General features: G+C 37.9%; 1 protein-coding gene across 3 annotated transcripts; it reads right to left on the bottom strand.

Moving 5' to 3' along the window:
- Positions 1–448: 448 nt before the first annotated feature.
- Positions 449–27,589, bottom strand: EEIG2 (EEIG family member 2). Of its 3 annotated transcripts, none has more exons than XM_080348781.1 (11): positions 27,269–27,589; positions 13,354–13,474; positions 12,711–12,740; positions 12,084–12,200; positions 10,837–10,883; positions 6,826–6,932; positions 5,875–5,967; positions 5,140–5,326; positions 4,921–5,048; positions 4,453–4,522; positions 449–2,909 (listed from the first exon to the last, which is right to left on the bottom strand). In XM_080348781.1, exons 1-11 carry the CDS (start codon positions 27,505–27,507, stop codon positions 2,867–2,869), a joined length of 1,182 nt encoding a protein of 393 aa, XP_080204907.1. In that variant the 5' UTR covers positions 27,508–27,589; the 3' UTR covers positions 449–2,866. The 3 variants fall into 3 exon arrangements, with proteins under 3 accessions (XP_080204907.1, XP_080204909.1, XP_080204908.1); XM_080348783.1 differs by having other exon boundaries at positions 449–2,904; XM_080348782.1 differs by having other exon boundaries at positions 4,453–4,519.

Here is a 27,589-nt window from a genome sequence, read left to right as displayed (position 1 = left end):
ATTTTGAATGTACTGATGAGAAATTAAATACATACCACAAGTAGTTTCATTATAAAAATAAGAAGGTAATATGCAAAGTTATACAAACTGTATGAAAAGTTTAAGTAGTGGTAATTTTGTCATTTGCAAGGTGAGAAGGCACTATGCACAGTGCCTTCACTTTCCCCATTTACTGCTAGTTGTGGAGCCTGCTTAAAAATTAACCTACCAATATGCCTCATACTTTAAAATTCATTTTCATTTGTATAAGACTGACGTATTAGTTTTCCTCTCCAGGAGACAGATAAAAAACTATGCACTAGTAGTGGTGCCATTAAATACTTTATGGACCAGTGATGAAATTTAATAAGCTGGAGAGATAAAGTCTGAAGAGCAGCAGAGAAACTGAAATGGACACAAACTTCCAGTAAAGTTTGTAATTTCTGCATTAAAAACTGCAGCAACATACTCCAAGCTGAAGACATGAGTTTATTGAATGTCTGAGACATTTGCATTTAAATACAGTCAAAAAAACCCAAACCAACACATCTCAAACAGTTTACTATATGAGAGTCTCCAGTATTCTTATAACACAGTTTACAAAAATAAAATGCTACATCTAAATATGAAGGTTATGTTCCACTTAAAATATGCATAATTAGAGAATCACTTAAGAGTAGTAACTCAAAGTGAGAACAATAAATTACTAGAATACCGTTTTATTAAAAGCTTTGTTTCCATGTAAACTTCCCTCCTAGTTAAAATATCTTCTCAGGCAATAAAATAATTGGTTTTTAGTAAACAGGATCTCCAATCTACGGCAGTCAGCTGTGTCTCCTAACACTGAATACACATCTGGACTGTGGAAATTCCCTTAAGAATTACATAAGTAGCTGTAAAATGTGGGGTTTTTTTAAGTCTGTTTTCCTCAAACTGTGGCTGTTTTTCCTAGTAAACCTAAGTGAACTGGTTTTAATAGATTTGTCAACAAGTGTAGCCGTGTTAAGGAGTACTGAAAACAACTTAATTTATTAATATTTCATGCATCTTTTGGCTTGCTGTAGGATTTTTTTGGTACAAATTAGTTATAAAACAGGGAAGGAAACTATCATGCTGTGGTATACTAGCAGTTATGTAGTTTCTGTTTAAATTCCTGTGGAGGACAGAAATGGATAATACCACACTTCTATTGACAGTAACTAAAATATAATCTTTGTGTCAATTATTTAACCATTAAAATACTTCAAAGAGATTATAACTAACAGTAGGAAATAAAAGTGTTTGAGTAACATAACTGAGAAATAGCTCATATTAATCATAGTCAGTAACAGCAGTCAAGTTTTAAAATCTTAAATTTCCTTAAAAAAACACAAATAAAAATCAGTTTAATAACTCTACTATAGATTTATGGAAAACAAATCCCGCTTTTCCTAATTTAACCTGTTAAATGCAGCCTACTTCTACTTCAATAAAAGGATGTCAAACATCACTCTAAGCAGAATTTGAAGCATTGAGAGCTTTCAAAAATAGCCACAGTATTTGTTTTTCTTTAATCCAAGACTTACTGATGAACAATACAACTAATCATAACCAAATCAAGGTCATTTTAGTTTACAATTAAATACAGCAGAGCCAAGCCGGAATTAGAACTGTGTCACCTAACACATCCCTTTAAAAAAAGAATCGATGAAAATGTTAAGGGATCTTTCATTCTTCTTGCCTGTCAGGCACATCACTGTTTGTGCAAATCTAAATACAGCACATTGACCTTAATATAAGAGTGGGCAGATAGTGAAGGAAGAAGCGTTCCACAAATCTACTGCACAGTAAGAATTTTTCAGAGCACAGATTATATCTACAATAAAGTGCTTCTCTTAATAAGTTATATTAATAATAGTATAGATGTTTACCTAGTTTTAAAGCTTAAGTTGCTTAGCAAAAAGTTAAATCTCCCTGTACCTCCCCAGTCCCGCAAGGCAAGTTCAAAAAACAAGCAAAGCACTCCATAACTGTGAAGGATTAAGCCACAATAGAAAGTTGTAAGTGGCAGTAAACTACTGACTAGGTTTGTAAACAGTACCATCCCATTGAATCAAAAGGTTCATGCATTATTGAACTTAGTTTTTGTGGAAGCAGCTTTTGGACTCCAGATAAAACAATCAAGTTGGCTTTCTTGATGATACACTATCGTGCTTTAGTATTTTGATGTGTGATCCCACTTCTTTTGTCACTTGCCTGAAAAAAGATGTCACATTTGATGCATTTAAGCCTCTAGACTTCATTTACCATCAACACAACTGATTACTGGCTGGTTTAGATCTATTTAGTGGGGTTTGTTTGTTGGTTTTTAATACATGTGAAGTTCACCTCTGCTTTTCATGATTACAATTAAGTTATGCTTAGTGCTCTTAAGACAAGTTTTTATGTTAAAACATAGCTGAGCTGTTTTGTGAAGGCCTTAATTTTAACTTGATGTTAATTTTGACTTAGCAGAAGTAATTAGCTTCTCTAAGACTAAAATGGCAGGGAGGATCAAATTGAGTAATTCATTTCTTCAGGTTCATCACCACAAGTGATCACCTGTATAAAATACTGAAGTGGCCCTCAGTTAATCACGCTTCCAGAAGAGCAATTACTTAAAAAGCAAGTAATTCCACTAACAGGAAGTAGAGCTTACAAAAGCAGCCCAAGAGCTCGCACAAGGTATACATAGCTAAACATTGCTGTCATACCACAGAAGGTGAAGCTCTAAGAGCAAGAGGCATTCCATTACTTTAAAAAAAAAATCACATTGAGTTCATTTTGCCTTTCACAACTCTTGCAACAGAGCAAACAAAACCAGAAGTATCAACGCCAGAGCTCCATGCTGTCATCTTGTCATTCCAGTCTAGCGTTTTATCACTACCTGTTCATATGCTCCAGATCCTGCTCTGAAAGAATGTTTGAAAGAAGTTAGTTCAACTTAACTGTAACCTAAACAGCAAGCATCACAGATCAGCAAGTTTACTCATTAAAAAAACCCCAACTACTGCCTCAAAAAAACACAATAGCTCATAGCAGAACAGCTAAATGTGAAGTGTAGAAAATATGCATGATTACCATGCCACTGAATTACCGACAGTTTAATGCATTAAAGCATTTTGTGTTATACTACAGTCAAAATGAAGAATGCTAAATAATGTTACTGAAAAAGAAGTTACTGTTGGACTTCTCTATAGTTCCTTAAACATTATTTTTGGGTACCCCTCCCACCCAAACCATATCATATACAGCTAATACTTTTTATATACATTTATGCATAAAGAGGCAAATGTCTCTTAAAATAGTATGTCTTCTTACATTAAGATACAAGAAAACCATCTTTCAGTGTTTTGTTCACACTGAATTGTAAATGCAGTTATAAAACTGTCTTATCCTCCACATGACAGAGCATAGTGGGTTGTGTCACATGGCAAATTGCAGTACTATGTCAAAAATTAATAGGGCAGAGCTCTGCCTTAGTATAAAATTCTGCTTGGACTGTTCTGGCAACTGAATTAGGACAGATCTCTATAGACTACTGTGGTGTGCTCTGTAACCATACATGTTATCCTAGATAGAAATTAGTGTACCCAGTTTGCAAGTAAGCCAATTAATTATCTTTTAACCACCAGTATTGCTTGCTTTGTAAAACTTATTTGTTCTATAACCTTCAGCATATTATCAGCTGCCTTTATACCTAATTCCAGAAGTACTTGCTGAAATACTGATGCCAGGTTAATTTTGTGTGATAAAGAAAAATCTTAAGAGTTACTCTGGAGGGCAGAATTATAGTATTAGAGCATATTACTTGTTTTTAGTGTTTTTTCAGCTGAGAAGACTAATACATTCAGGTCAAGTCACAGAACGGAGTATTTGAAGAGGGTTTAGAGAAGAAAAAAAAAATCTCCCTGTTTCTAAAGCAGCTACAAGAAGATAATCTGAAGGAGATTATCAAAGGAGAGAGTTTAGGACTACAGGATTTGAAAGATGAACAAGCCATTGAAACAGGAATAGTGTAGCATATGGAAACAGAAGGAGCTGTGTGCCAAACTGAAGGAAAATTAGGTTTGTTAGCAGGAAGACATAAAAGTTTGATACTGTAAAGGTGGATGTGTAAAACACTTTCTTCCAGCTCCAGAGAGTAACCTGGTAAATTTGTAGAGCTAAGACTTCAAACTGGTGCCTGTTTCCTGTGTCCCCACTGAAACACTGCTCATATCTGAAAACTCTGGAACTGAGACTTTCTGAAAGTTATAATTCCTATGGCTGACACATCAGTTTTATTTTGGAACTAACCTACACATTTTGTTTTAAAATATTACAATCTAGGTCTTTTGGTGCCTTTAAATGATACAGAATAGAAAGATATAAAGATCAAGAATGTACGTACAGAATAATTGCTGTATAAGATGCATTTTTGTTTATGGATTGTTTGTTGTTCAGGCTACGTACCTGTTAGGTAAATGATGGCTTCCAAAAGAAGTGCTTCCACCAGGTCCCACAAATAATCTTAAACCTTCTTCTAAAAAGGAAGGGAATTAACATATGTTATTTTCCTTTAATAATGCCCTAGCTAAAACTAAGTCATTTTAAATATCCAGGTTTTGTAACTGATACTTTCAGATGCAAACGTTTTTAACTAATGAAGAACAAAACTTCACATGGCATAGGCTGGAGGAACTACCTTCCTCAGAGATTTTTCCCCTGCCCTTTTCAGGCTTAAAATCATTCTGTGGGAAAGTTACCAGAGTCAAGTAAGAGTCTTTTCAACTTCTGAGAGACAGGATGAAGCAGAAAATGTAGGGATCCATATGTACAGTCCTTATGATTACAAGCAACAGGAGTTATGAAAAGGGTGGATTTTCCTAAGGCCTGCGACATGCATCAGTTTTCCCTAAACTGCTTTGTTTATCTCCATACCTTCTGCACTTGAGTCTAAACTGAAGTCTTGACTCTGGAGTATTTTTTCAACTATATCATCAGCATCAACTCTGGTAGCATCAACCCTCTTCAGCTGTGACTCCACAGAGTCTTGCTTTACAGGATGTCTGCAAAAATAAATATGTTTATAGCTCTTAGAAGCAATATAGTAAATTATGTTGTAGTTCTGCTAGGTAAGGCTTTCAAAGTTAAGTGTACCGGCAGAGCTTTTCTGATGGTGCATCTTTAACAGATGTATCAATAGTAGCTTCAGTTACTTTTGGCTCAGCCTCTTCACATGGCTCTAGAATACTCCCAATTCCTGTGGAGGTGCTGCCCACTGAGGGGTTTCTCCTGTGGCAAAGCTCAGACAAACTGGATGACCGGGAGTGACATGTGCTATATCCTGTTGGGAGAGTGCAGGAGAGCTATGTTAGGTATCTTATTGACAGCCAAAGTCATTGTATTTTACCATCCTGAAAGTGGAATTTGTGTTTGTCTTCTTATAAAGAAACTTCAAAACCCTGATGAATGTATATGCATTTACCAGCTAGGGAACTTTGGGTTTTAGGTTCCAGCACATGCTGTTTTCTTTTTGTTCTAAACAACTCTTGCTTTCTAACAAATATAATGACTTGGTGTCATTAGTTCCCCTTCAGCTGTTAGATCTAAGCCTCCGTTTCTAAGTTACTTGTTTTTACACATGGGAGAGGTAAAATCTCATTCAGATAAGTTAATTGGAAGGACCTAAGGGAAAAAGCTATCTCACATCTGAACAGATAATTTATTGTGCTTTTAAGGGGAAAACAATGTTACCCTCCCCACGCTTGAAACTCCTAGGATAAAAGCTTTCAACTTCAAACTTTTTTTTTAGCAAGTATACTTCTTTCTACAGTCTAAAACTGTGAAAGTAAATAAATCCAAACAATTAATAACAAAATTGTTAACAGCTACCTGACAATTTTGACTGCTGACTTGCATAGCTTGATGTTCTGGAATGTCCACATGCACCAAGGTTGTCTGGGACTGAGGCACTCTTTGAGACATCTGCAACACATGCAAGCCAGATACTGCTGCTAAAGCCAGTTTTGTTATTACTTTACCTGTAATCTTGATTAGACTCAAATGTCAGATTTCCCAGAGGGCTTAGGGACTTGACACTGGTTTTCTACAAACCCTTTGAAGATTCAAGTGCGCCAAAAATACCGTGTATGTTAACAAGTATGGGTTCCTTAAAAAGTAAAATAATCATCAGTATGTTGTCCATAGTACCAGAGTAGAATGGTCTGCTAGATCTATTTTTTTGGGGGGGCTGAAAAAGTAACTGTGGTTAAGACAAGTTAAACTGTGTTTAGGGTGAAAAATTAATAAGCTGTGTAAGAGCCTGAAACTTGTTAAAAAAAACCAAACAAACAACAAACCAAACAACAAAAACCACCCCAAATTCCAACCTGTAATAAAATGTTTTAATAGTATTTTTTTTCTAATACTCTGAATTTCAGAGTAACTACTTACATTTTAAACAATATTTCAGACTTTCACCACTCAAAATTTACGCAGCTATGCATATCCCTGTGATTCATAAGTTGAAAATGAAAGGCCAAATTAAATGTTCACTCGAAACACAAATCCAAAGCAAATCCAGAAATGTGTCACACAGAAAAGGAAATATTTTAGATGTTAAAAATAAGGCAGGGTATCAGTCTGATTTCTGTTCTTTCTTTCCATTAAACAGACTGTTTACAAAAGTAAAAAAGAGTGACTCCATTGATGTTACCTGGGGGAGTGTGTCTCCACACATAACCAAAGGCTTCTTTGTGTGTCAAAGACTTGAAGTATTTGTACATCTTGAAGCTATGAAGCCAGTTATAAAAGAAGTGAGAAACTAAGAGCATTATCTTATACCTGCTATGCCCAAATGTACCACTTTTAAGTTTTCTCCGCCTTTCCTGTCTTCATGCAAAGACTCTGATTCCCCAGGAATTGCAATCGACATTGCCGTAGAAGGCGGCCTGCAAGAAGAAGGTGGTTAAGATTTGCTGTGTTTTTGCTGTAATCCCTCCACATTGATCAACACAGACTTTTCAAGCAGGCTAGCATAATTCATACTGTGCTTCAAGTTAATAGGCTTGCAACTTTTTTTTTCTGAAAACATATGGCCTAGCACACTGTTAAAACAAACAAACCCAAACAAACAACACAAGCCTCCCTCCTGCCCAACCCCAACCTTTTGCTATTTTGCTATTGAGCTTCAGGACATTTTACAGAATCCACCTGCTCAGTCTTCAGGCTTCTAGGGATCCTTGAAAAGGCTCTTCCTTTTTTGATGATTGGGGGAGTGATATGTGTTTATTTTGAAGGTCTTAATTATTTTATTTAAGTATATGAATCACAAAATAATTTACATGCTAAGGATGTATATAGTACAGTACTTCATGGAACACGTGGCAAGATGGTAAGTTAAAAAATCCCAAACGCAGACAACAACAGTTGGCCAACTTGGCTTGTGCACTGTGATGTGCTTCTGGCTGTTTCATCTCCATTAAAATATGTGAGGAGGTTCTGGGCTGATAACCCTCTCACTCCTAACAGAGGGGCCTGTGTTACCATCTCCATCTATTCCCCTCTAAATTCTACCTTCTACAAATTAAAAAAACCATCATGTATACATAATTTAGATTTGGTTCAATATTTTAAAAGCTTTTGATAAAGCTTAAATGCTTGTTTCAGTTTATACCAAGACCCAAAATGATATTTTGTTAAAATGAATAAACATCTAAGTTTGTGCTTTGCTAGTTCAAAAGAACTAATAAGATGACAAAGTGGAAGTAATCTTCTTTTGCAAGCAAATACAGCTAAAATACATTTCAAGATGTTACCTACAGGTTTTTATAATGCTTGGTTGTTTGTGACTTTGGGAAGAGACTGTTGGTCTGCATACAAATGGATATTTGTTGACATTTTTAGATTTGACATATTCAGTAACTTAGTTGCTGCCTCTGTCTACAGTAGCATTTCCCCTCTGATGTTACATTTGAAAGTAAAGAGAGAAACAGTAAAAGCACTTCTGGAAATATAATGCTTGTGTGACTTAATTGCCTAACATACTTTCAAAAGCAAAAGCTGAATGCTTTCGGGGCTGTAACTCCAGATCAAACATCAAGCCTTCTAGGCTTCTCTGTAAGATATGTAGCTGTTTTCTGATTGTGAAATTGTTTAAGGTTTATTTTTCCTTCTATAAAGAACATCTGGATTAGATAAATGTTTGTTCTGTTTGCATTGAAGGTTAATGTTCCAGGAAATTGTTATATCATCAGTTTGGAAGAAAATGCCAAGTCTGAATAATTTCAGTTGGAGATTTTTTCCTAGGGACCTAGCATACTATTTAGGTACTAATTTCAACTACTTTGGTACCAGCCAGTAGAGACCAGAAATACATTGTTTTAAAACTAATAATTGATAAATTGTTTATCAGTATCAGTGAAGTATTTGTTAATAGGTCTGACTCAAAAAGTGCTAAATAACTAGGGATACAGAAGAGCTTTGGCCAGTCACACAAATTCAGATAATACCCTCTTACAGTTTGTTCAGTATGCACAAGATGAGATTTCACAGTGTTCTATTCTTCTTATTGAAGGTTAGAAGAAGACATGAGAAAGGACCTTTAGTGGTGCAAGGGGACATTGAAGAGTTCCTGCAGTGAATCACCTGAGCTAGACTGGTGCAGGCAACATTCTCAGATCTCCTCAGTAAGGTAAGGTAAGGATACAGCCACAGCAGCAATGCACAAAGTCTCTAGTTGCTACAGAAAACAGTTCTCCATTGTCCTAATAAAACCTACAAATTGTGAGTTACATGAAGTAACTTGCACCTCAGACTGAGTTAGGAGATCATGCTGCTTTTCTTGAAGCTGCAGGCTCGTTGCATTTTAAACACAATCTTTTTCACTTAAGAAAGACTTAATATCTGATCACTGCTACAGATTAAGCCTGTATAGGATTATTAGCCCTTTTAATTGGATTATTCAGAGGGACATTGATTGTCTACATTAATCTGATAAATTATGAGTTTAAATTCAGTTTATGAGAGTATGTTGAAGAAAACCCCTAATCCATACTGAAGTAAAAGTTACACAAAAAGTCGAGATTGACATAACAAAGGTGAAGCTAGCAATTTTTTCCGGATTGTTTTCCTTAAACTCATTTTTTTTTCTTTTAAAGTTATGTGCAATACTTGGAACTCTGCCTTCGATTGTTTTTGAAAAGGCTGACATGAGAACAAGTATGCTGTCTCAGAGCAAAGGCCTCTCTAGCCTGGCATCCTGTTTCTGTCAGCAGCAAAGAGGTGCTAAGAGAATATGGCACACCTAGTAATGTATCTCCCAAATATTCTTCCAACACTTCCTCATCTGTACCTTAGTTATATCTTGAGCCTCATAGGATGTTTTAGACCTAATAGCCGTCAATTTTTTTCTTATTCAGGACTGTGTCTTAATTCTTTCTTGAGCTTTTAGTATTCACAATGTGTAGTAGCAAGGAGTTCCACAGCTTAAATGCATTTGCTGGGAAGAAAAATATATCCTCTCATTTTGATTCTGTCTCCTACTAGTTTAATTATAACAATGTGGTCAAGGAAGTAAACTGAAGAAAAATTTGAGTTAAACCAGAACTTAAGGGCTCAAGTGTATTTTGAAGGAAGTATTTCATCAACCCATACCACAAACATCTTGTGAAAGTAAAATACAACTAAGTTAGTTTAAACCTGATCTAGACAAAATTACCACCTATTGTCACGTAGAATTACAAAACATTAACATTAAACGGAAAAGTACATATATTTTGAACAACCCGGTCTAACAGCATTCTAAATTGTAGAAAAGCAGTGGCATTAAGAGTCTTGGCAAGCACTGAGGAATATTCCACACTGCATTCATGGAAGCAGATTCTATACATATCTCTAAGCCTCTCCTTAAAATGAATGTTTAGGTTTTTATAAAATCTCTTTTGTAATACAAATGATATGTAAGAGTTCTTCACTTCCTACTGATCAGGATAATTAAGTCATGGTTAGGAAGGTAGTGCTGGTCTCTGGAATTAGGAAGCTTGCCAATTGCACTGTTCCAGTTCAACTGGGGTGCCTCATACCAAAGTGTCTTATTAGTCTAGAAAGACAGCAACAATGTCATCTTACTCATGACTAGGTTTTTCCCTAGCATGTGTGATCTTTCTGTGCTGTGGTTAGTTATGGAAGCTAACATGATCTAGCAAAACTGTGACATTTCCTTAACTATGAATTAAGGGCAATGAGATCAAAGGATCCTGAAAATATAGCGGTGTATTCTTCCAGATGTTACCTCTTGCATCTTTTACTAAGTTGCATAATGACTTTGCTAATTAAATATCTGTAAGTGCTTTCTCTTGTACTAAGTCATATCAAACGTCTGGGGTTTTTTTTAAATAAATATTTTACAATCATTTGGGACTTGTACATAAAAGGTGTAACAGCACATTTTCCCAAACACAAGCATTAGTCAGATCACCCCATATTTATATAAGCTTGCTGCAGGAACAGTTTCTCTTAAGTGGTAGTAGAGTTTTAGGGGAGTTTGGTGAGGTTGTTTTGATTGTTGGGGTTTGTTTGTTTGTTTGTTTATTTGTTTTAATTACAGGTGTACAGGCTAGTATTCTTTGCTTGAAAATATACTATTTAACCAGCAAGGAGACCTCTAATACTTATACTGGTATTTTTACTGTGTTAGCCGTTATTCAGCTATCATCTCATTTTTTTGTGCCTTTTTTTTTTTTCTTTAAGTTTTTGCCAGATTGGACTGATTTATAAATGCAAATTAGAAGTATAATTCTGAACAAAGAATGTGTGACCAAAACACTATCTTACACAGGTATTTTATAAACTTACATTTTAAAGCATGGGTCGCCAGACATTAGCTGCATGTTGATCAAAACCTACAGATTAAGAAAACAAAACCCTCCGTAAGAGAAAAAAATGGAATTGGTCTGTGATACATAGCCATGTTACTAAGTTATACCTGCCACAAATCTTACGTTTAAGTAAAATAAAATGGCATAATTACATATGCAAATAAACACACTTATGCAAAAAAAAAAATTCTTAGTACACATGCAATCAAAACAAAATAGCATTTGAAATAACACTTGCATGTACAAGATTCTGAAAAAGATACTCAGATCAAGAAGAATCTTTGAGTCATTAATAGTTAAGATAGCTTCAGGGGAAAAATAGACAGGAAATCCAAAAGGTTAATGAGCAAACAGAATATTGTTTAAAACAGTGGGTGCTGAAATATGTTCTTTGCTGAGTGTGTTTAACAAACTGCTAGCATACAAGAACTGGTTGTACTAACATCAGAAAGAGTAAAACCACAAAAGATAAATAATGGCATAGGACAACAATGCGTTGAGAAGGCTCGTTAGCTGGGTCAAAGCCATCGATTAGAAGTTTTCTGGAAAAAGTCTATGACTGTCTAGTGCATGCTTAATGGTATTCTCAATGGTTTGAGAAATTAATCCTAGTGTTGTGGTAGGAAAAGAATTTTTTTTTTAATTTACTTGTAACATTCTGTATGTAGTTATTTTCAGGTTAATGCAGTTTATTCAATTTTTTAAACTCCCTGGACTAATGAAATACAACAGCAGAGTGAGTTACTTCAGCAACACTCACCAATTGTTACATTGATTACTATTAAATAGAAAAGGGCAAGTTCTGGGAGTCATAGAGGTGTTGAAGCTGGCTTATGAGAAATAAACCAATTAAGAGATACACTCTTAGAAAAACTGCACAGGAAGTTGTCGAGTCTTAAACATGTAATTGCTACATTTATATGAATGTGTTAACGACTTTGTTGTGTTTCCCCATCCCATTTTTCTATCCCTGTTAGAATAGCAATGCCTTTTGAAAGCTTTTCTTCTACAGCTAGCCAGCTCCATTGCAAAGAATAACAGAAGTTCTGGTTTTGACTGAATGGATTTTAATGATCCTCACTAAACAGTGCTGATGTTTTCACTTTAAATAGTGTTCCTTCTAGAAAGAGGTTCAGCAAATATGTTTTAAATTTCATGAAGTGCTTAATAAATTAATAAAGCAGAGAACAAGTGGTATTAAGTATGATAAAAGTGAGAAATTACTTTGAGAATGGAGTTATCCTGTCTTGTATTTTTGGTATCATAACCTTCCAGTAAGCAGCGACGAGTGGTATTTCCCGATCCAGCAAACTCCGCTAGATTTAGATCTGCAAATCCCAACTGTTAAGAGAAAATAACCAAGTTAGTAGTAAGCATATTACTCAATGAAGGTACTTGCTAAATGTAGAGTGTTGAGTGCCATTCAACAGCAGTTTCTCACAAATATGGACAGGAGGATGCCCATTGCAGGGAGTGGCCCAAGGCAAAAAGCAGAAAACAAACTTTTGAGCGTCAAATTCAGCATAGCTCTGTTTTCAGTTAAAAATTTAAGTCTCAAGAGATAAAGGAACAAGGAGTATTTTCTTTATTTTTACAATTAAACACACAGAGGAGGGTTTACTTTTATCAACCCTTTCAACATACTAAATTGAAAGAGAAGAACACATTCTGGTGGTGTAATATTATCCCCACTAAACACACTAATCAAGAGTTCCAAACCACTGTGTCACTATAATGCGCATAATGAAATAATGGATATTAGAGTACTATTCTGGAATTACTTTAAAAAGGCATTAAATGTCAAGAAAGAAAAGCCAATTTGTATGCAAAATTAGATACACCTCAATTTACCTTTGCATATGCCTTTCCCCCTTTTAACTCCTAGAGAAAAAGAAAAAAGACATGTCATTAGCCCTTAAAGATACTGACTGGGGATTTTTTGTTTGATTTGTTTTTTTTGTTTTTATTTAGAAGAGCAAATACTAATATTTGTTTTAAAATAGCTCAAGACACATTTGCTAGGCTGTACTGTTGTCATTTAGAAGCTGGTATTAATACTGCCATCAGTGCAGGCCAGCAGAAGACCGTCATCTTAGCAGGGTGAGGAAGGGTGAGTGCCCCATGCCAACCAGCATTTGGCTCTTGCAGAGTCTTGCCCCAAAAGCAGCAAGTGCTGTACACAAAATTCTGGTACTTAGCACAGTTCAAGGCTTCGAAGTTTACTACTGCTTGCTAGAAGTATCTGTCGGGGTGACTTTACAAAGACTGAGTGATTACTTTGTCGTCCTGCTGGAATAAGTGTACTTTTTAATAAGAACATAAAACCCCATGAATTAGAGGTAATTAAGAAGATTACTATGAAATTTTGAATAGAATATCTGACATGATTGCAGCTAAAATTTGGTGTATGAAATTTATCAGACATTTAAAAATTAAACCAAAACAGGTAAAGAAAGAGCAGGGAAAACAGAGAGAAAGGAAAAGAGCTACTTACCTTCCGTACAGACACTCTGCAAACACAAGGATCCAGAATCCCTGTTGTGGCACTGGCACTGATTTTACACATAAATACGAACTTTTTCTTCCAGCGGACACAGTTTGCCTGTACGACCTCCCTGCAAACAGAGAGCATGCTTGGTATCAGTTGCATATACATCAGGACCATAAGATACAATAGGGAAGCTCAAGATACAAACAGCAGAACCAGTGTTTGTAGAGTGCAAACCTTCATGCAAAACCTGATCCAAGGCCTGAATAACTCTTTTTCATTCTTCTCTTTGCGTGGCAAGACCAATAACTTGTTTCAAACATTGAACACAATATTAGACCTACAGAAAGATTCAATAGCCGTGTGATTCTCCAGTTTGCCTCAGGAGCGTGAAGTCTTCCTGAACATTAGCTCCCAGGCAGGCACTGCCTTCCAAGCTGCTGAGCTTTGGAATGTGCTCAAGATTCCATCTCTGAGAAGCAGTTTTTCAATACAGAGAAAGGGAGCATCATACAAGCAGATAGATTTGAGGCCCAGGAAAGTACAAAGGAGGTGATGTACAATAACCAGATCTAAAATAATGCATTTGGGGCAAACAAGAATTTCAGCTACTTGCTGGGAGCTTGCCATTTGAGAGCAAAAGAAGATGACATATCTGAATGGGTTTGTTCATCACAGGAGGGTTACAACCTGACAGGCTGATGCAGCTGAGAAAAAAAGCAAAATGTAGGATGCTTTCAGCTATATTAATGTCATTATATAAGGCTCAAACAGAACACATTCTATTTGGGTAACTCTGGTTGAAAAAGACTCAAAAATGAACAGGTACAGGAAGGACAAATAGAAAACTCCGGTATCTTAGAAGAAAAGATTACATATGATAAAAATACACTAGTGATTCAAACACTTTAGAGACCAAATAACTTTAAGTCAAATGACAAGTGATTAGAACCAAAATAAGGCGTAATGATTTAAAAGTGAAAATTACAAGATCTCAAACCACAGAGCACATTTTTAGAGCAGCCTTCAAGTAAGAGAGGTAGGAGCAAAAAAATCTTACTGTAATTAAGATCTTACTGACCTCATTAACATTTATAAATATACAAAGGGTGAGTGTCACGAGGATGGAGCCAGGCTCTTCTCGGTGACCACCAGTGGTAAGAGAAGGTATAATGGGTTCAAACTGGAACGCAAGAGGTTCCACTTAAATATGAGAAGAAATTTATTCTCAGTGTGGGTAACAGAGCACTGGAACAGGCTGCCCAGGGGAGTTGTGGAGTCTCCTACTCTGGAGACATTCAAAACCCGCCTGGACACATTCCAGAGTAGCCTCATCTGGGTGTTCCTGCTCCGGCAGGGGGATTGGACTAGATGATCTTTTGAGGTCCTTTCTAATCCCTGACATTCTGTGATTAAAGACAAGGGTAGCTAGTTTGTCAATAACAGGCAACATAAGGACTGTGATTCTGAGGGAACCTCCTCAATGATCAAAAGCTTTTTTCTAGTCTCACGTTTCTTAACTTGGAACTGTGGAGAAACTGTGCTAATTTTTTCTGCCACTCTAATGCTTCAAGTGCAGTCTTCACATATTAATGTTGTCCTTTTCTTTCTCTTCCATTTTTTTTCTAATACATACATTCCCATGTTTTTTTATTAACTTCTTGCAGCAGCTTATTAGTGAAGATCCAGTCTGACATCTATAACAGAGGTAGAATTCTATGGTTCCACAGAAGTTGGAGTCAGAGTTCATCACCTATGGAGAAATGATGAATCCCAAGGCTCCCACAAAAGCTCTTTTTGCTGTGCTGGTCAGACTGCAAGCTACAGTGCTCACTGGCACCGAGACTTGCTAAGGTAGGAATCAACTAGCCTGCCTGAAATGAGTCAGTTTAATGATCGCAGACTAACGGATTCTGATGATACAACGCTGAGTCATATTCAAGCATGTGACCTAAAAGGAACAGCCTCTGTACACCACTGGCTACCCACCGGTTATGTTTTACATTGTAAACTTCCCTGTGCTTTGGAAAAAAAATATCCAAAACTGCCAGTATATGAGTTATTTAAATCCAAAATAGAACCTGAATTCAAAAAAGGTGAATTACTAATAACTGCATCTTCTACTGGAAACAGGCTTAAGAAAGAAGACATCAAGTGAAATACAACCTTAAAGGGATATTTGATAACTGCTATCATTTGTCATATGTAGAAGGCTTGGGAACATCTATTGTAGCACTTATGTGATAGTTGCTCAACTCTCATGCAAAGAAAATAGTTGACTAGATGTCCACTATTGAGCAGAACACAGCTATCCAGTTTATGGATATCTGGGGCCTGCATATTTGTAGGTTTCATATGCTGCACTTAAAGATAATGTAACTTCTGAGAATGCTCTTTTTTCTGCAGATCACAGTGGTCCAGTAACTTAGAAATGAATTGGGTTTCAGTTGTTTTTTTTTTTTCTAAGTAACCTTTGGAGTTTATCCTAAAAATGAAAGAATAGCAGGTCCTCTTTTCTCTTAAAAACACCACCACATCAGTTTTACTAGCTACAGATTTTTTTTCAAATAGAGAAGGGCTATTTTGTCACTATCTTAAGTCATTAAATACACTGTAGTACTCTGAGCCTTCTGTCAACAGTTCTGTCAGGATAGACTGAGAATGCTAAAAGCTCTTAGGAAACAATGCTAATGTCCTCTTGGGAGCACCAGGAGCAACTGGCCTGCGTTGATACTTAAAGACAATAGACTTGAACATAACATTATAATTAAAAAACTTCTACATTAAGAGGATAATTAAAAATGCTGTCACCTAAACAAAGTGATTGTTGTAGCCAGCTCTCTCTTTTACTAGAAACAGTTACTGAAATTAAATCTTACCAGAAATATGTATCAATACTAAAATGCATGCAATTGTACAAACCTTTATTAAGTTTGAAAGAGCAAGAACTCTTAACAATTCTTTGCCTTAAGCTCTATCTTTAGACTCAGATCAAGGCATATCAGCTATGGCCATGAATCCACAGGAAGCATTTGCACATAACTATGCATCCAAAAATATCTGCAAAACAATCCAGTCTCAAGCGTCCTTTTGGAAAGTAGAAGCAATATAGATTTTCTGCTATTTGTTATAAGGCTATAAGATAATGCTACAAGACTGAAAGTGGTCACTTGTCATCCATAAAACTCAGAAAATCCCTTCCCATAGCATCTGCTCACCACACAATTAGGACAGTTGTCATCACGCTTATACATGTCACTTATCACCCAGGATACCATTGGGACGACCAGTAACAGAATCACTTCTCCTATTCATCATTTCAGCAAGTTCTTGTAGTGTTTTTACATGTGTCATATTTCCAGTTATTAATAACACTTTTTCCTACAAATAATGCCTTTGATTTTCTAGATGTTTCTATAAACTCATAAGGTCAAAATCATGTACCGAAATCTTTGTGCAACTCAGTATAATGGTTCAGGTTATGTTTCTGCTTTTCAGAACAGCTTTCCACCTCTACAGCAAGCTACAGTCAAAGCCGCTTTCATTGTACAGTTATATAGTATTCCAGAGATCACTAACATTATAGTAAAATATAATTTAGTGAACATTAAATGTAGTATTTTTTTTTGTAAGTACAAGATAGGTATAAGTAACATCTGCTTGGGGAATGTAAGTGTCCTTAAAACCTTTAAGCATTGTGAATTTATTTCAACATACAAATACTACTATAGGTATATAATTGTTCAAATAAGGAAGACAGCACAAAACCACTACATTTTTGGAAGACTCAGTCCACTCATAACACAGGTCAGGATTTATTCAGGCAGGTAATTTAATAGACATTGAATAGGACAATCGGGTTTTTAAGTTCTCTTACAAACAAGAAATTAAAAGTTACAGTAAGAGTGCCTCAGTTACACATACTGATGCTCTAATTATCGTAAAAATAAAATCAGGTAAAACCAGGAATACCCCTTCCTCCTCATAAGGAACTCAAAAAACTATTGTTAGTTTCTTTCACTGGCATATTGTCAAACTGTTTTAAAAAAATCAATATATTTGGAACATTCATACACAATGTGCAAAAAGACCCCAACCAGACCCCCTTGACGCCTGGAACAGTTCTTCTAATTCTATTATACAAAGAAAAAAATTATCCCATTTTCATGAAGGTAATTTTTGTGTGAAGAAAAGCACCAGCAAGTTATTCCTCTCATGCAGAAAAAAAGTCAAATAATCAGAACACTTAACTTTTAATTGAGGATAATATCTAATATTTTAAGAGTCTTAATTCAAGTGCCAGGCCTTTAGAAAATAAACAGTTTTATTGATTGGTTACTATGGAAATGAACCCAGATAACTTCTTGGCAATTGGGCCGACGCTACAGGGCAGGCTGGAGAAAGCTTTCCGTTATGAGTCAGCTTCCTCTGAGCCTCACAGTCACTTTACCACATGCAAAGCAAAACCAGTTGTTTTATGAATCAAAATACATCTTAGTTACTAAGACGCATTCAAATACATACTAAGTCGTCATGCTTTGGTGTAACTTCACTAATCCTGTAAGACCTAACTACGAATAAATTGAATAGATAGATATTTTGAGATAATTGCTTCCAAAGCATAGGTTAAGTTACTAGCAGTTTAACAAATAAGTGTTGTTTCTCTAGAGAAACAATTTCACATGGACTAAATTTCAAATGCAAGAATTCAGCTGTAGACAAGTCTTTTTCTGTATGCATTTTATGTGCTGTACATAATTGCAGTTTAGAATGATGAAAAGTCTTGTTTTTTCTCTTCCACGAAAGAGAAAACACAAAAACCAACACAAAAGAAATAAATCCTAATCCAACCAATTTTTCATCCCAATTTGTTAAAAAGTGATGGGCTCTTTCTTGATCAACAGATTGGTTGTTCATTTCCACATGAATAAAAGATATGACTAATGACTTGTTTCAGCAAATAGCCACAAACACAAAAATAAATCACTTTTAAGGACCTTAAATGTAATGTGAAAAATCCCTTCTCACCAAATAGAAAAGCTTTAACAAGAGAGGCTTAGAAATAAAGAAGCTGAAACGCTTTGTGGGCATTTACCAAAATACTGTGTTTCATTAGTTAGGAAAATGTTTCTTCAGGTTTTTGTCTGAATTATTCTAGACAGCCAAGTATAACATTTAGCCATACGGGGGTGATTATGTTAAAGAATCTTTTTCCACTGCAATTATTTTAGACTCCTTGGTCAAAGAAACAAAAATTGGAAGCGTTTGTTTTAAGATGCCATTCAGTCTTTATGTCAGACTACTTTCACATGAAGCTACTTCTAGCAATACCATTGGAATCAATTGGGTCAGTATGCTTCTTTATGTTAAGGAAAGGAGTGTTTGCTTAGACATCTTACAGCTTTTGTACAGAACATGAGTTGCCTACACACTATAAATACCTTGAAAAAAATAGCTACTTCACTCCATGAAGTAAATGAGAATATTATTGTTAAAATTGTTTTTTAGAACTGGTAGTTTGATGGGAGAGTTGCTTTGGACTTCTAAGAACTATTGAGGCCAGTTTCTTAAAATCCAAAATACAGTGAATAAAATGACTTTAGAAGAATTCTCTCTGAGCAACTGCAGCTTTTCCAGTATTGGCCAAGTTTTTCTTGCTTTTTTCAGGGGAAAATATATCATGTTGATGAGACAATGCAAGAGAATTAAGGCTGCTGCAGCTCCACTCCCCAGATCCAGCCCATTGTGAGGGTGAAGATGTATGTGCTCCTGGTAAGTACCCACACACAGGTCACAAATGCAGAGAGCACCCGCAGAGACAGCACCAGCAGCTTCAGCCCGCTCTCTGCTCTGGTGCAACAGGACAGGGTTTGCTAGCAAGACCCATATACGTGTAGCACAGGTGATCTGTCCCACCATCCCAGGCCAGCTGCTGCCACCAAGACTCTCACTCACTTCAGTTGCTGACACAATGAACACATGGGCCCCTGTGACCCACAGTACCACTCCTGTGGCTGGCACTTAAGTCCATTCACTCAGGTCTCTCCTGTTGCTGGCCACAGGCACCTGGGCCCTCTGATGCAGAGTCTTGACTCCAGCTGCTGGCACTCAGCGCCCCCCACACCCCATACACACTGAACAGAGAGCCCTTCACCCAGGAAGGAGTTAGAAGGTACTTTGAGATGAAGAGACAGACTGCGCTGATTAGAAACAGGGCATGGCCAGACAAATATACAAACCAGCAAGCTATTCTCACCTAACTGCCCCATTGGTCACCTTACCTCTCTATTTTCCCCACATTTGCTCCTCCCCAAATGACCTAAGTTGTTCTTCCTTTAGTTCCTCTCCTAACATTCCATAATAAGCTGCTTCCCCTGCATCCCATCATGTGTCTCACAGCGCTATGCAGCAACTCCCCTCAGTCCCAAAGGTGCTTTGGTGTTAGCACAACACAATGGGTTTTCTGCCTGGACAATGGGGCTGAGGCTCCCCTGGGACAGCCCTGGCAGAGGCCCAGACAGGGTCTCCCCTCTACCAAGTCCATAATTTCATTTCCCCATCTGCCTCTATGTCCCTGGACCTGTATAAATGGGCCTTTGATGGGCCAGTGGCTCCTGGGACAGGCCTTGGAGTAGCTGGGGCAGGATCTTATTTTATCTCCCCCACCCTCCTCTGTGTTTTTTCTGTACTCGTTTCTGGGTGTGCACATGAACTTCTCACCTACTCTAACAGCTTCCTTTGATCAGCCCTTGGCTGAATAAACTCAGTACAGTTAGCTCTGTACTTCTTACACAAATACAGCATTTAGTAGATTGAAATAACACAGTTACTTTTAGCATAGAAAATAGTATTTTAAAATGGGAACAATATCCCATTCTTAGATATATTTATATATATAAAAAAAAAAACCAAACGTCTTTCTTCCGCAGAACACCAGAGCACCTAACAAAGAATGCCAAATGCCGTGATCCCACCCAAGAGACAGGAATTAAGGCATTAGCCTATAATCTATCAGTTTATCAACCACACTTTCAGTGCCCTCAGTGATTCAGGTACTTTACAGCAAGATTTGACCTTTCCTAGGCTATCTTCAGGATTAGGAAGGTGGTGTTGGATATAGAGTTCTCATTTATACCAGGGAACACAATAGTTTGACATGCAAGAGAACACCCTCTTGCACCCCTCTCACCAAAAATCTACTTTATTTCACATTTGTGCAGTCTCACCATTGAGTGAAAGCTACAGGTACCGATGCAGCACGCTCCCGGAGCAACTGAGCTCCCATCTTATCAGTCCACTTTCAAGCAAAACATTATGCACTGCTATTCACTCTCCCAGGATCTGCTAAATAGGTTGCTATTTGTGAAGTGTTAGGATCCTCAGAATGAAACTAATCTTGCTACACAGAAGTGTTGTCTTCTTGTTTGGTTTAGATTCACACAGCTGAAATGTCAAACAATATGGTTTACTCATGCCTTTTCTTTTAATATCTCTACTGTATGCACAATCAAAAATTTAAACAAGATCACAGAACAAAGAGATCCTTCACTTTTAAATTAAATCAGAAATCTTTACTGCTGAGTTGATGATGGAAGTAAAACCAAACACATAGACAAATACGAAATTAGCACAGGTATTTTAAAGCAAATAAAAGACCTAGCACCAGTACCAGTTTCATTCAAATGTATTCTATGCATTTAATACACATAACATACATGCTGCCCATACATGCAGCAATTCCAACATCATTATCTTTAAAGAACATTGAGCTACAAAAGAGCAAAAAACATTCAATATAACTTTTCAAATACCAAGCTATACCTTAAATTGTTATTTGATAACCAGAATGCTAAATTTAGTCTTCATGTAGAAAGGTGCATCTCTTGAAGTTAGAGATCAGAGCATCAACTCCAAAGTTCAAACTGTAGTAGTAAACTTATGTGAAGCTTCCATTTATTTCTTATATTCAGGAAGAAATACAGTTTACTTTAATATTCTGTGTTTTCTCTGTGCCTGAGTTATATAAGAGATATGCTCTCCAACAAAACTTTTTTCCTAAGCATTGCAAAAAAAAATGAACAAAACCAGGCGTTGACAAACAGAGCTCAAATATTTCACAAATTTCAGCACTAAGCAGACCAGCAAACAGCTGGCTCCTGCAGGAAGAGCTCCACTTGTTTACAGTGTACAACTCCCCACTTATTTTGCTGTTAGTACACGCAAAACTTCAATAGAGCAGTCATTTTCTATTGCACATGTTTTTACTTATAATAAACAGGTTACATCTTGAACTAGCAACATTTCATGTCAAGTATTTCCTATAAAAATCATCACATTGAAACAGATGCTTTGGAATACCATTACTTACGAAAAACTGCTGGTTACAGGCAAATGCAGAGACCGAAAAGGGAATCAGCACCATGAAGGGCAAACTGCAGTAGCAAGAGTATAGCCAGCAGTTCAAAGGAAGTGATTTTTCCCCTCTGTTGAACATTCGTGATACTCTATTTGCAGCATTGCATCTGGTTTTGGGGGCCTCACAGTAGAAGAAAGACACTGATAAACCAAAGCAAGTCCAGGGGATGTGATATGAGGGTCTGGAGTCAAAGATGAGGAGGATGAAGCACCTGATGTGGGAGAAGTTTGGAACATGGCATTTTTACAATCTGAAGAAGAGATGAAGGAAGATGTAATTGTCACCTTCAGCCATCTCTATTGAGTTAGAGAGAAAATGGAGCCAGATGTTTCTTAATGGGGAACAGAGAATTGAAAAGAGGCAGTAACAGGAGAAATTCCAATAAAATAAGGGGGAAAAGAGTTCACAATAAAAGTGATGAAGCAGAGGGGCAGGTTTTCTACAAAGAATGGAATCCCTGTTCTTACAGATTTTTTAAGTTGACAGGACAAAGCTCTGAGTTTCCTGATTTAAGTTAGTCTTGCTTTGAGCAGGAACTTGGACTATGTGATCTCTAGCGCTCCCCTCCACTCTACATTATTCCGTTAACAGAAGTAGTCTTTAAAATATGAAGGGAATCAGGTGCTATGCTGCTTGCAAGTAACAAGTTTATGGCAGCAAAATACTATGCTCCACGTACTGTGCTGGGGTCAAAGGGAAAACAATACAAGAACATCACCACCAGCTCTTTTAAACTAAAGTGCCTTTTCTTCTGCACAAGCCAGACACATCAAGCATAAAAGCTTTTCCCTCCTTCCACACCCTCTTCTTTGACAGATGCCTGTCATGCATCTCTTTTCAGGAACAATTTCCTGAAAAGCTAGCTGTTGCTGTATCTCTTACCAGTACTTACAGTTACAGTAACAAAAGCCTCACAAGAACGAGCCCTTGTTGTACCTGTAATAACCAGCTACATCACATGCAAAAATGCAGTCTGTATAAACATTTTGTTTCTTGTCTAGTCCTTGTACATCATGTTACCTTCCTCAAACCTATTTTCTGAAACTGTTGACTACATACATTTTATTGTTACTATTAATGAAAGACTGAAGAGGTACAAAGAAGCTACATTTTAAAAGTTATAATTTGTGTTGAGAACTTTTCCTGCTTACATCTTCGTCTTTACAGAGGACAAGGCGTGTAAGATGCTTGACCAACACCCTCACAACTGAGAAACCACTAAGTGCTGAAAAGCACAGCTACAAAATTGCAAGCCAGGATTTTTATCTCTCTACCAATTTTCCTCACAGCATCTTACAACTTTGTTTCAGTTTATCCAACTGCTAATTTGATTACAGCTGAAAAACTATTAGAAGTGGCATCATCCATTGCCAGCTCTGAAGACTCAACAGGATTCATACATCACACAGGAAGATGAGAGTGATAGGAACAGTACTTCCATGTGACAGGTATGTTTTTTCTAACAAGTGCTTTTGTTCAAAAACAGAAAGCTGGTTAAGCTGTGTTACTGTCAAAAGAAATTTTCCCTTTCAAATGCAATAGCAGCAACACAAAACAATGGTTTAAAAGCAATTAGAAGAGTTTGGTCAGGCAGAAAATGTAGTTGCTGGAGTCACAAAAAATAAATGCAGTTTTAGGCAGCCAAGAAGAAGGTAGCCAAGCATAACTAGAAGTAAGAAGTGCTTATCTGAATGATAAGAAATCAATTTCTACAGAAGACAATTCCATACTCTAGCCTGTATCCCTCAGAAATAAGAATATATTCATGCTAGTCATGTCAGAGCTCTAAGACTGCCTCTCAGGACTCAGAGCATCCTGTACCTTAAAAAAAAGCTTCCCTGGTATCTGTTGGGGAATAAAATGTTTTGATGAAATAGTTGTAGTTCTCAGCTGCTTCTATTCTGTCTGATCACACAGATACTGATGACAGTCAGCTTCTTAGTTTTGAACGTTGTTTTGTGAAAGAAGAGAAACATCAGCAGCCTGAAGTGTCAGAAATCAGATCTCAAAGGCAGAGGATATGACGAAACTGAAGACTGCAGTCATAAGAACACAACAACCAGTAAGTCCTTCCCTTGAGCATGAGTGGAAATTGGGCTAAAAATGTAACTACCAGGCTTACAGCTACTCTAACATAAACCTATATGGTCCAGTGTTGAAAGTACACCCTCAAGAAATAAGATATTTTCCAAAATTTATTTGATTTCCTCATATCCCATATGTTCTTTTGCTGCTGGTTGAGCAACAACTCAGCCTGTGAGCAGTTATCTGCTCTTGGGGCCCATCAATTATTTCTTCAGCCTGCTAGAACGAGGGCAGTTGCAGACAGCCTGTACTTTCAGTGGCTTTATGTCTGAATTAGAGTAGCTTTGTATAAATATGCTTGGTATTTAGTCAAGTCTATAACTTAGAATAATATTTTTCTGTTCAATATATTAATAGATGTAATTTCTGCCCTAGAATAATCTTCTGTCCTTTCACGGTACAATAGACATTATATGCACAGTATTTTATGACCAGGCAGTGTATAGATACATAGTATCCTGGAATCTGCACAAATATCCTGTTCTAGTGTATCCAGTTTCAGAGAGAGATATCTAGTGCCAGTGACCCAGGGAAATTAGAACTGTAGCAAGATGCCTTTCCACATAGGAAGCCAGGCTCAAGCTAGAAAGTTTTATAAAAGAAAATGAGGTTTGTTAGCATAACTTTGCATGCATCCACAGTCCATTTGCTGAAAATCCACCCTTTGTTACAAAACCTAAAAATACTGTTGTAGAGATCCAGAAGTCATATAGAAAGCAATTTCAAAAAGGGGAGGGCAGGAATTACACTGTATTGCTGGTTGGCAGTTTACTAAAATACCCAAACAAAACCTTGCCCCCTTCTGCAACTTATTTGAAGGTTTCCCATGTTGTAGAGTCAAAGCTTATAACCCCTGGAATTCTCCCTAGAATTCCAGGGTCATGTTCTTGCACACACACTCAAACATTCTCCACAGGTTTAAATGCTGCTACTACCTGGCTGCTCAGTGTCCTTTGACAGTATGAGACTACTTTAAAAAGCTGAATATTTTGTCAGGTAATTAAGCATTTAGCATTATAATATACAGATTTTTTTTCTTAAAGTAAGTATTCACAAATACACATAGGGAAGTTTCAAATACAAGTTCAGGGACTGGAGTTTTAAAAAACTACATACAAACCAAAAAACCCATAGTAATGTGTAAAAAAAAAAATTAATATGGTTGCTATTTATGTATCTCCATGTATTATACATTATCTGAAATGAGTTTGTACATTACCTTCTGAAACACAATGGAATTCTTCAGTCTTCTTCAATAACACTAAAAAGATCACTACTTTAAGGATAAGACTGCCAGCTCACACTGAAACTAATAAATGCCTGCAACTAGAAGATGATGGCCATTAAAAACAAGTTCGCAACTGATGAGTTTTCAAATCCTGCCACTCTAGTGTTAGCTTAATTTCATCCTTATTTATTCAGACCTTTGCTGAATCACCACTGTGAAAAATCCATCTGTTAATTCTTAAGCCAAGAGCAAAGGCACTCCCTAAATTGGCACTGAAGGATCGCTGCAGAGGAATTCTTTACCTTCCTACCAGCATATCTCAACACTTCTCAGTCCAGCAGGAATGGACTCAGTTACAGTCACAAGGACTCTGACATACCAGCATATGTTTTACCGCTCTTCTTATTTTTAAGCCATACCCTCCAGAAAAGAAAGCAGAAGAATTTCAAAGCCTCTTTGACTCCAGCACAATACTTCAACACAATTTTTTACATCATCACACTTCTGCTGACACTCCCTACATACACATACTACCTCCTGTCAGTCATATTTCACTCTAATACACTGTTCACATTCATAAAGATATGCATGTATGCTTTCAAGCTTTTATTTTTAGTTTTGTAAACAGGCAAGGCAAAAAAAGGCTAAGATCACACTAAGGTACCAAAACATCATCTCAGCTGAAAGAACTCATTTAAAATAGAGATACTATGACCTGTCAGCCTGTGAAAGTGACTTCAAGGCAGTAAGGGCTGCATTAGGACAGTAATGGCACATTAGTGCCTAAAATCATGATTATCATCATTTATGACTCCTGAAGAAGTTGGTCACAAGTAAAGCATTGAAGAGACATGAAATGTGGACAGGAAAGTGATGAGTTGAACACCCTGTACAGAATAAAAAATAGTCTTCAGTTATACATGCTAGTATAACAGAATGGGCAAATGAGGATGTTTTAGGCCAAAGTTCCATTTTTATGCTTGTTATTGGCCTTGATAAATTCTATTTGCAGACGCAAAAGCAGATAATTAAGCAAGCTCTGTAACAGCAGTATGTTAATAAGAAAATAACTTAATATTCATGGATTTGTTACTGATTTCTGTCTGCTTCCAGCATTCTACAAGACATTTTTCAGTAAATCCTTTTCGTAATAACATTAAAGTAATATTATAACCTATACAACGTGAACAAGCGTAGTGGGAAAGGTAGTTTCCTCCTCCCCAGACCTGAAGCCACAGCACAACCCTCCTATTGACAAGGTTCTGCCTCTGCCTGGCACCTGGAAAAAATTAACCCACTTGCACCGTGTTTACCAATCACCACCAGCAGATCAGAAAGCCACTGTCACAGCATAGGACAGCTCTACTGCTGAGGGACAAAATAAGAAGAAAAAAAAAAAAAGATAAAAAGACATCTGTTTACTGCCGCACTTGCACTGCAGAATTAAGCATGAACAAAGTAACATGTATGACCCGAATACCTACACGAAATGAGAGGAACTTTTCATCAAGCTATTTATGTTAACTCTTTGTGTAAATATCCACAGAACGAAATACAGAGATCCAGTGGCCAATAGAATAAAAGACCAAGGTCGCACAGCTCACGTTGACAGAGGACAGCTCCGAACTTAAAGTTAGCGGCAAGAAATTTCTTCCCCTCCTGTTACCACACAATCAGCTTTACAGCTCAGGACGTTATGGCACAAGCGACCGGTTTCTTTAGGACAACCCCCCTCCACTCACAGATGCATTTCCCGTATTTTAAAGTGTTACGACTTCAAGCAGCGAGCAGCCACGCAGACGAGGAACCTGCAGGCGCACATCTGTTCTGCTGGTGCTGGTGGTGCGGACGGGACGAGCAACCAGGCAGCCTGCCTGCTGCCAAGCTGCCGTGTCCCCGGAGCTGTGAGCGCCCGCTCCCCTTCCCGCTGCCCCAGCTGCGGACCGAAGCCGCCAGGAGCCCCGGGGCTGCCTCTGGTGCGCGGAGTCGCGGCGCGGCCGCTCCCCCCACCGGCCTTGCCCCGTGCGGGAGGAGCGGGCAGAGGGGGCTGCAGAGGCGGCCGCCCGGGCTCCCGAGGGGACGCGGCTCCCCGGCGTGCAGACTGAGGGGAGCCCGTCGGAAAGGGGCGGCCGCGGCTCGGCTGGGACTGCCGCCCCTCAGCCGCTCGCCTTGCGAGCTTCGGTAACACCTACCGGGAGGACTCCCCGCTGAAGCTGCCCCCGTCCAGCAGCCGCACCTTGCAGAAGAGGATGCCGTTGACGAAGGGCACGGAGGAGAGCTCGTCCAGCTCCAGCTCCACGCGGAACTTGAACTTCTTCTTCTTCATCATGATGAAGGCCATGGGCCGGGGATTCCCCGGGGGCCGCCCCCCCGTCCGCTCAGCGCCGCGCGGCAGCTCCGCTCCGCGCCGGCCGCCCCGCTCCGCTCCCATCCCCGCAGCGAGGGCGGCACGGCCGGGCCGGCTCGGAGCGCTGGTTGCTCCCAGCTCAGCTCCTGCCCGCGGCGCCGCCCGG

This window comes from Nesoenas mayeri (assembly GCF_963082525.1).
Source record: "Nesoenas mayeri genome assembly, chromosome: 8".
NCBI lineage: Eukaryota > Metazoa > Chordata > Aves > Columbiformes > Columbidae > Nesoenas > Nesoenas mayeri.
This window is presented reverse-complemented; position numbering and strand designations above follow the sequence as displayed.

Bases quoted from the DNA above. Each gene is read 5' to 3' on its own strand.
- EEIG2 (XM_080348781.1), bottom strand. From the start codon at position 27,507: ATGGGAGCGGAGCGGGGCGGCCGGCGCGGAGCGGAGCTGCCGCGCGGC. The intron at 13,475-27,268 runs GTAGGTGTTACC...CTCTGTTTGCAG, and splicing joins TTCAGCGGGGAGTCCTCCCG to GGAGGTCGTACAGGCAAACT. The intron at 12,201-12,710 runs GTAAATTGAGGT...TTCTCTTAACAG, and splicing joins GGGGAAAGGCATATGCAAAG to TTGGGATTTGCAGATCTAAA.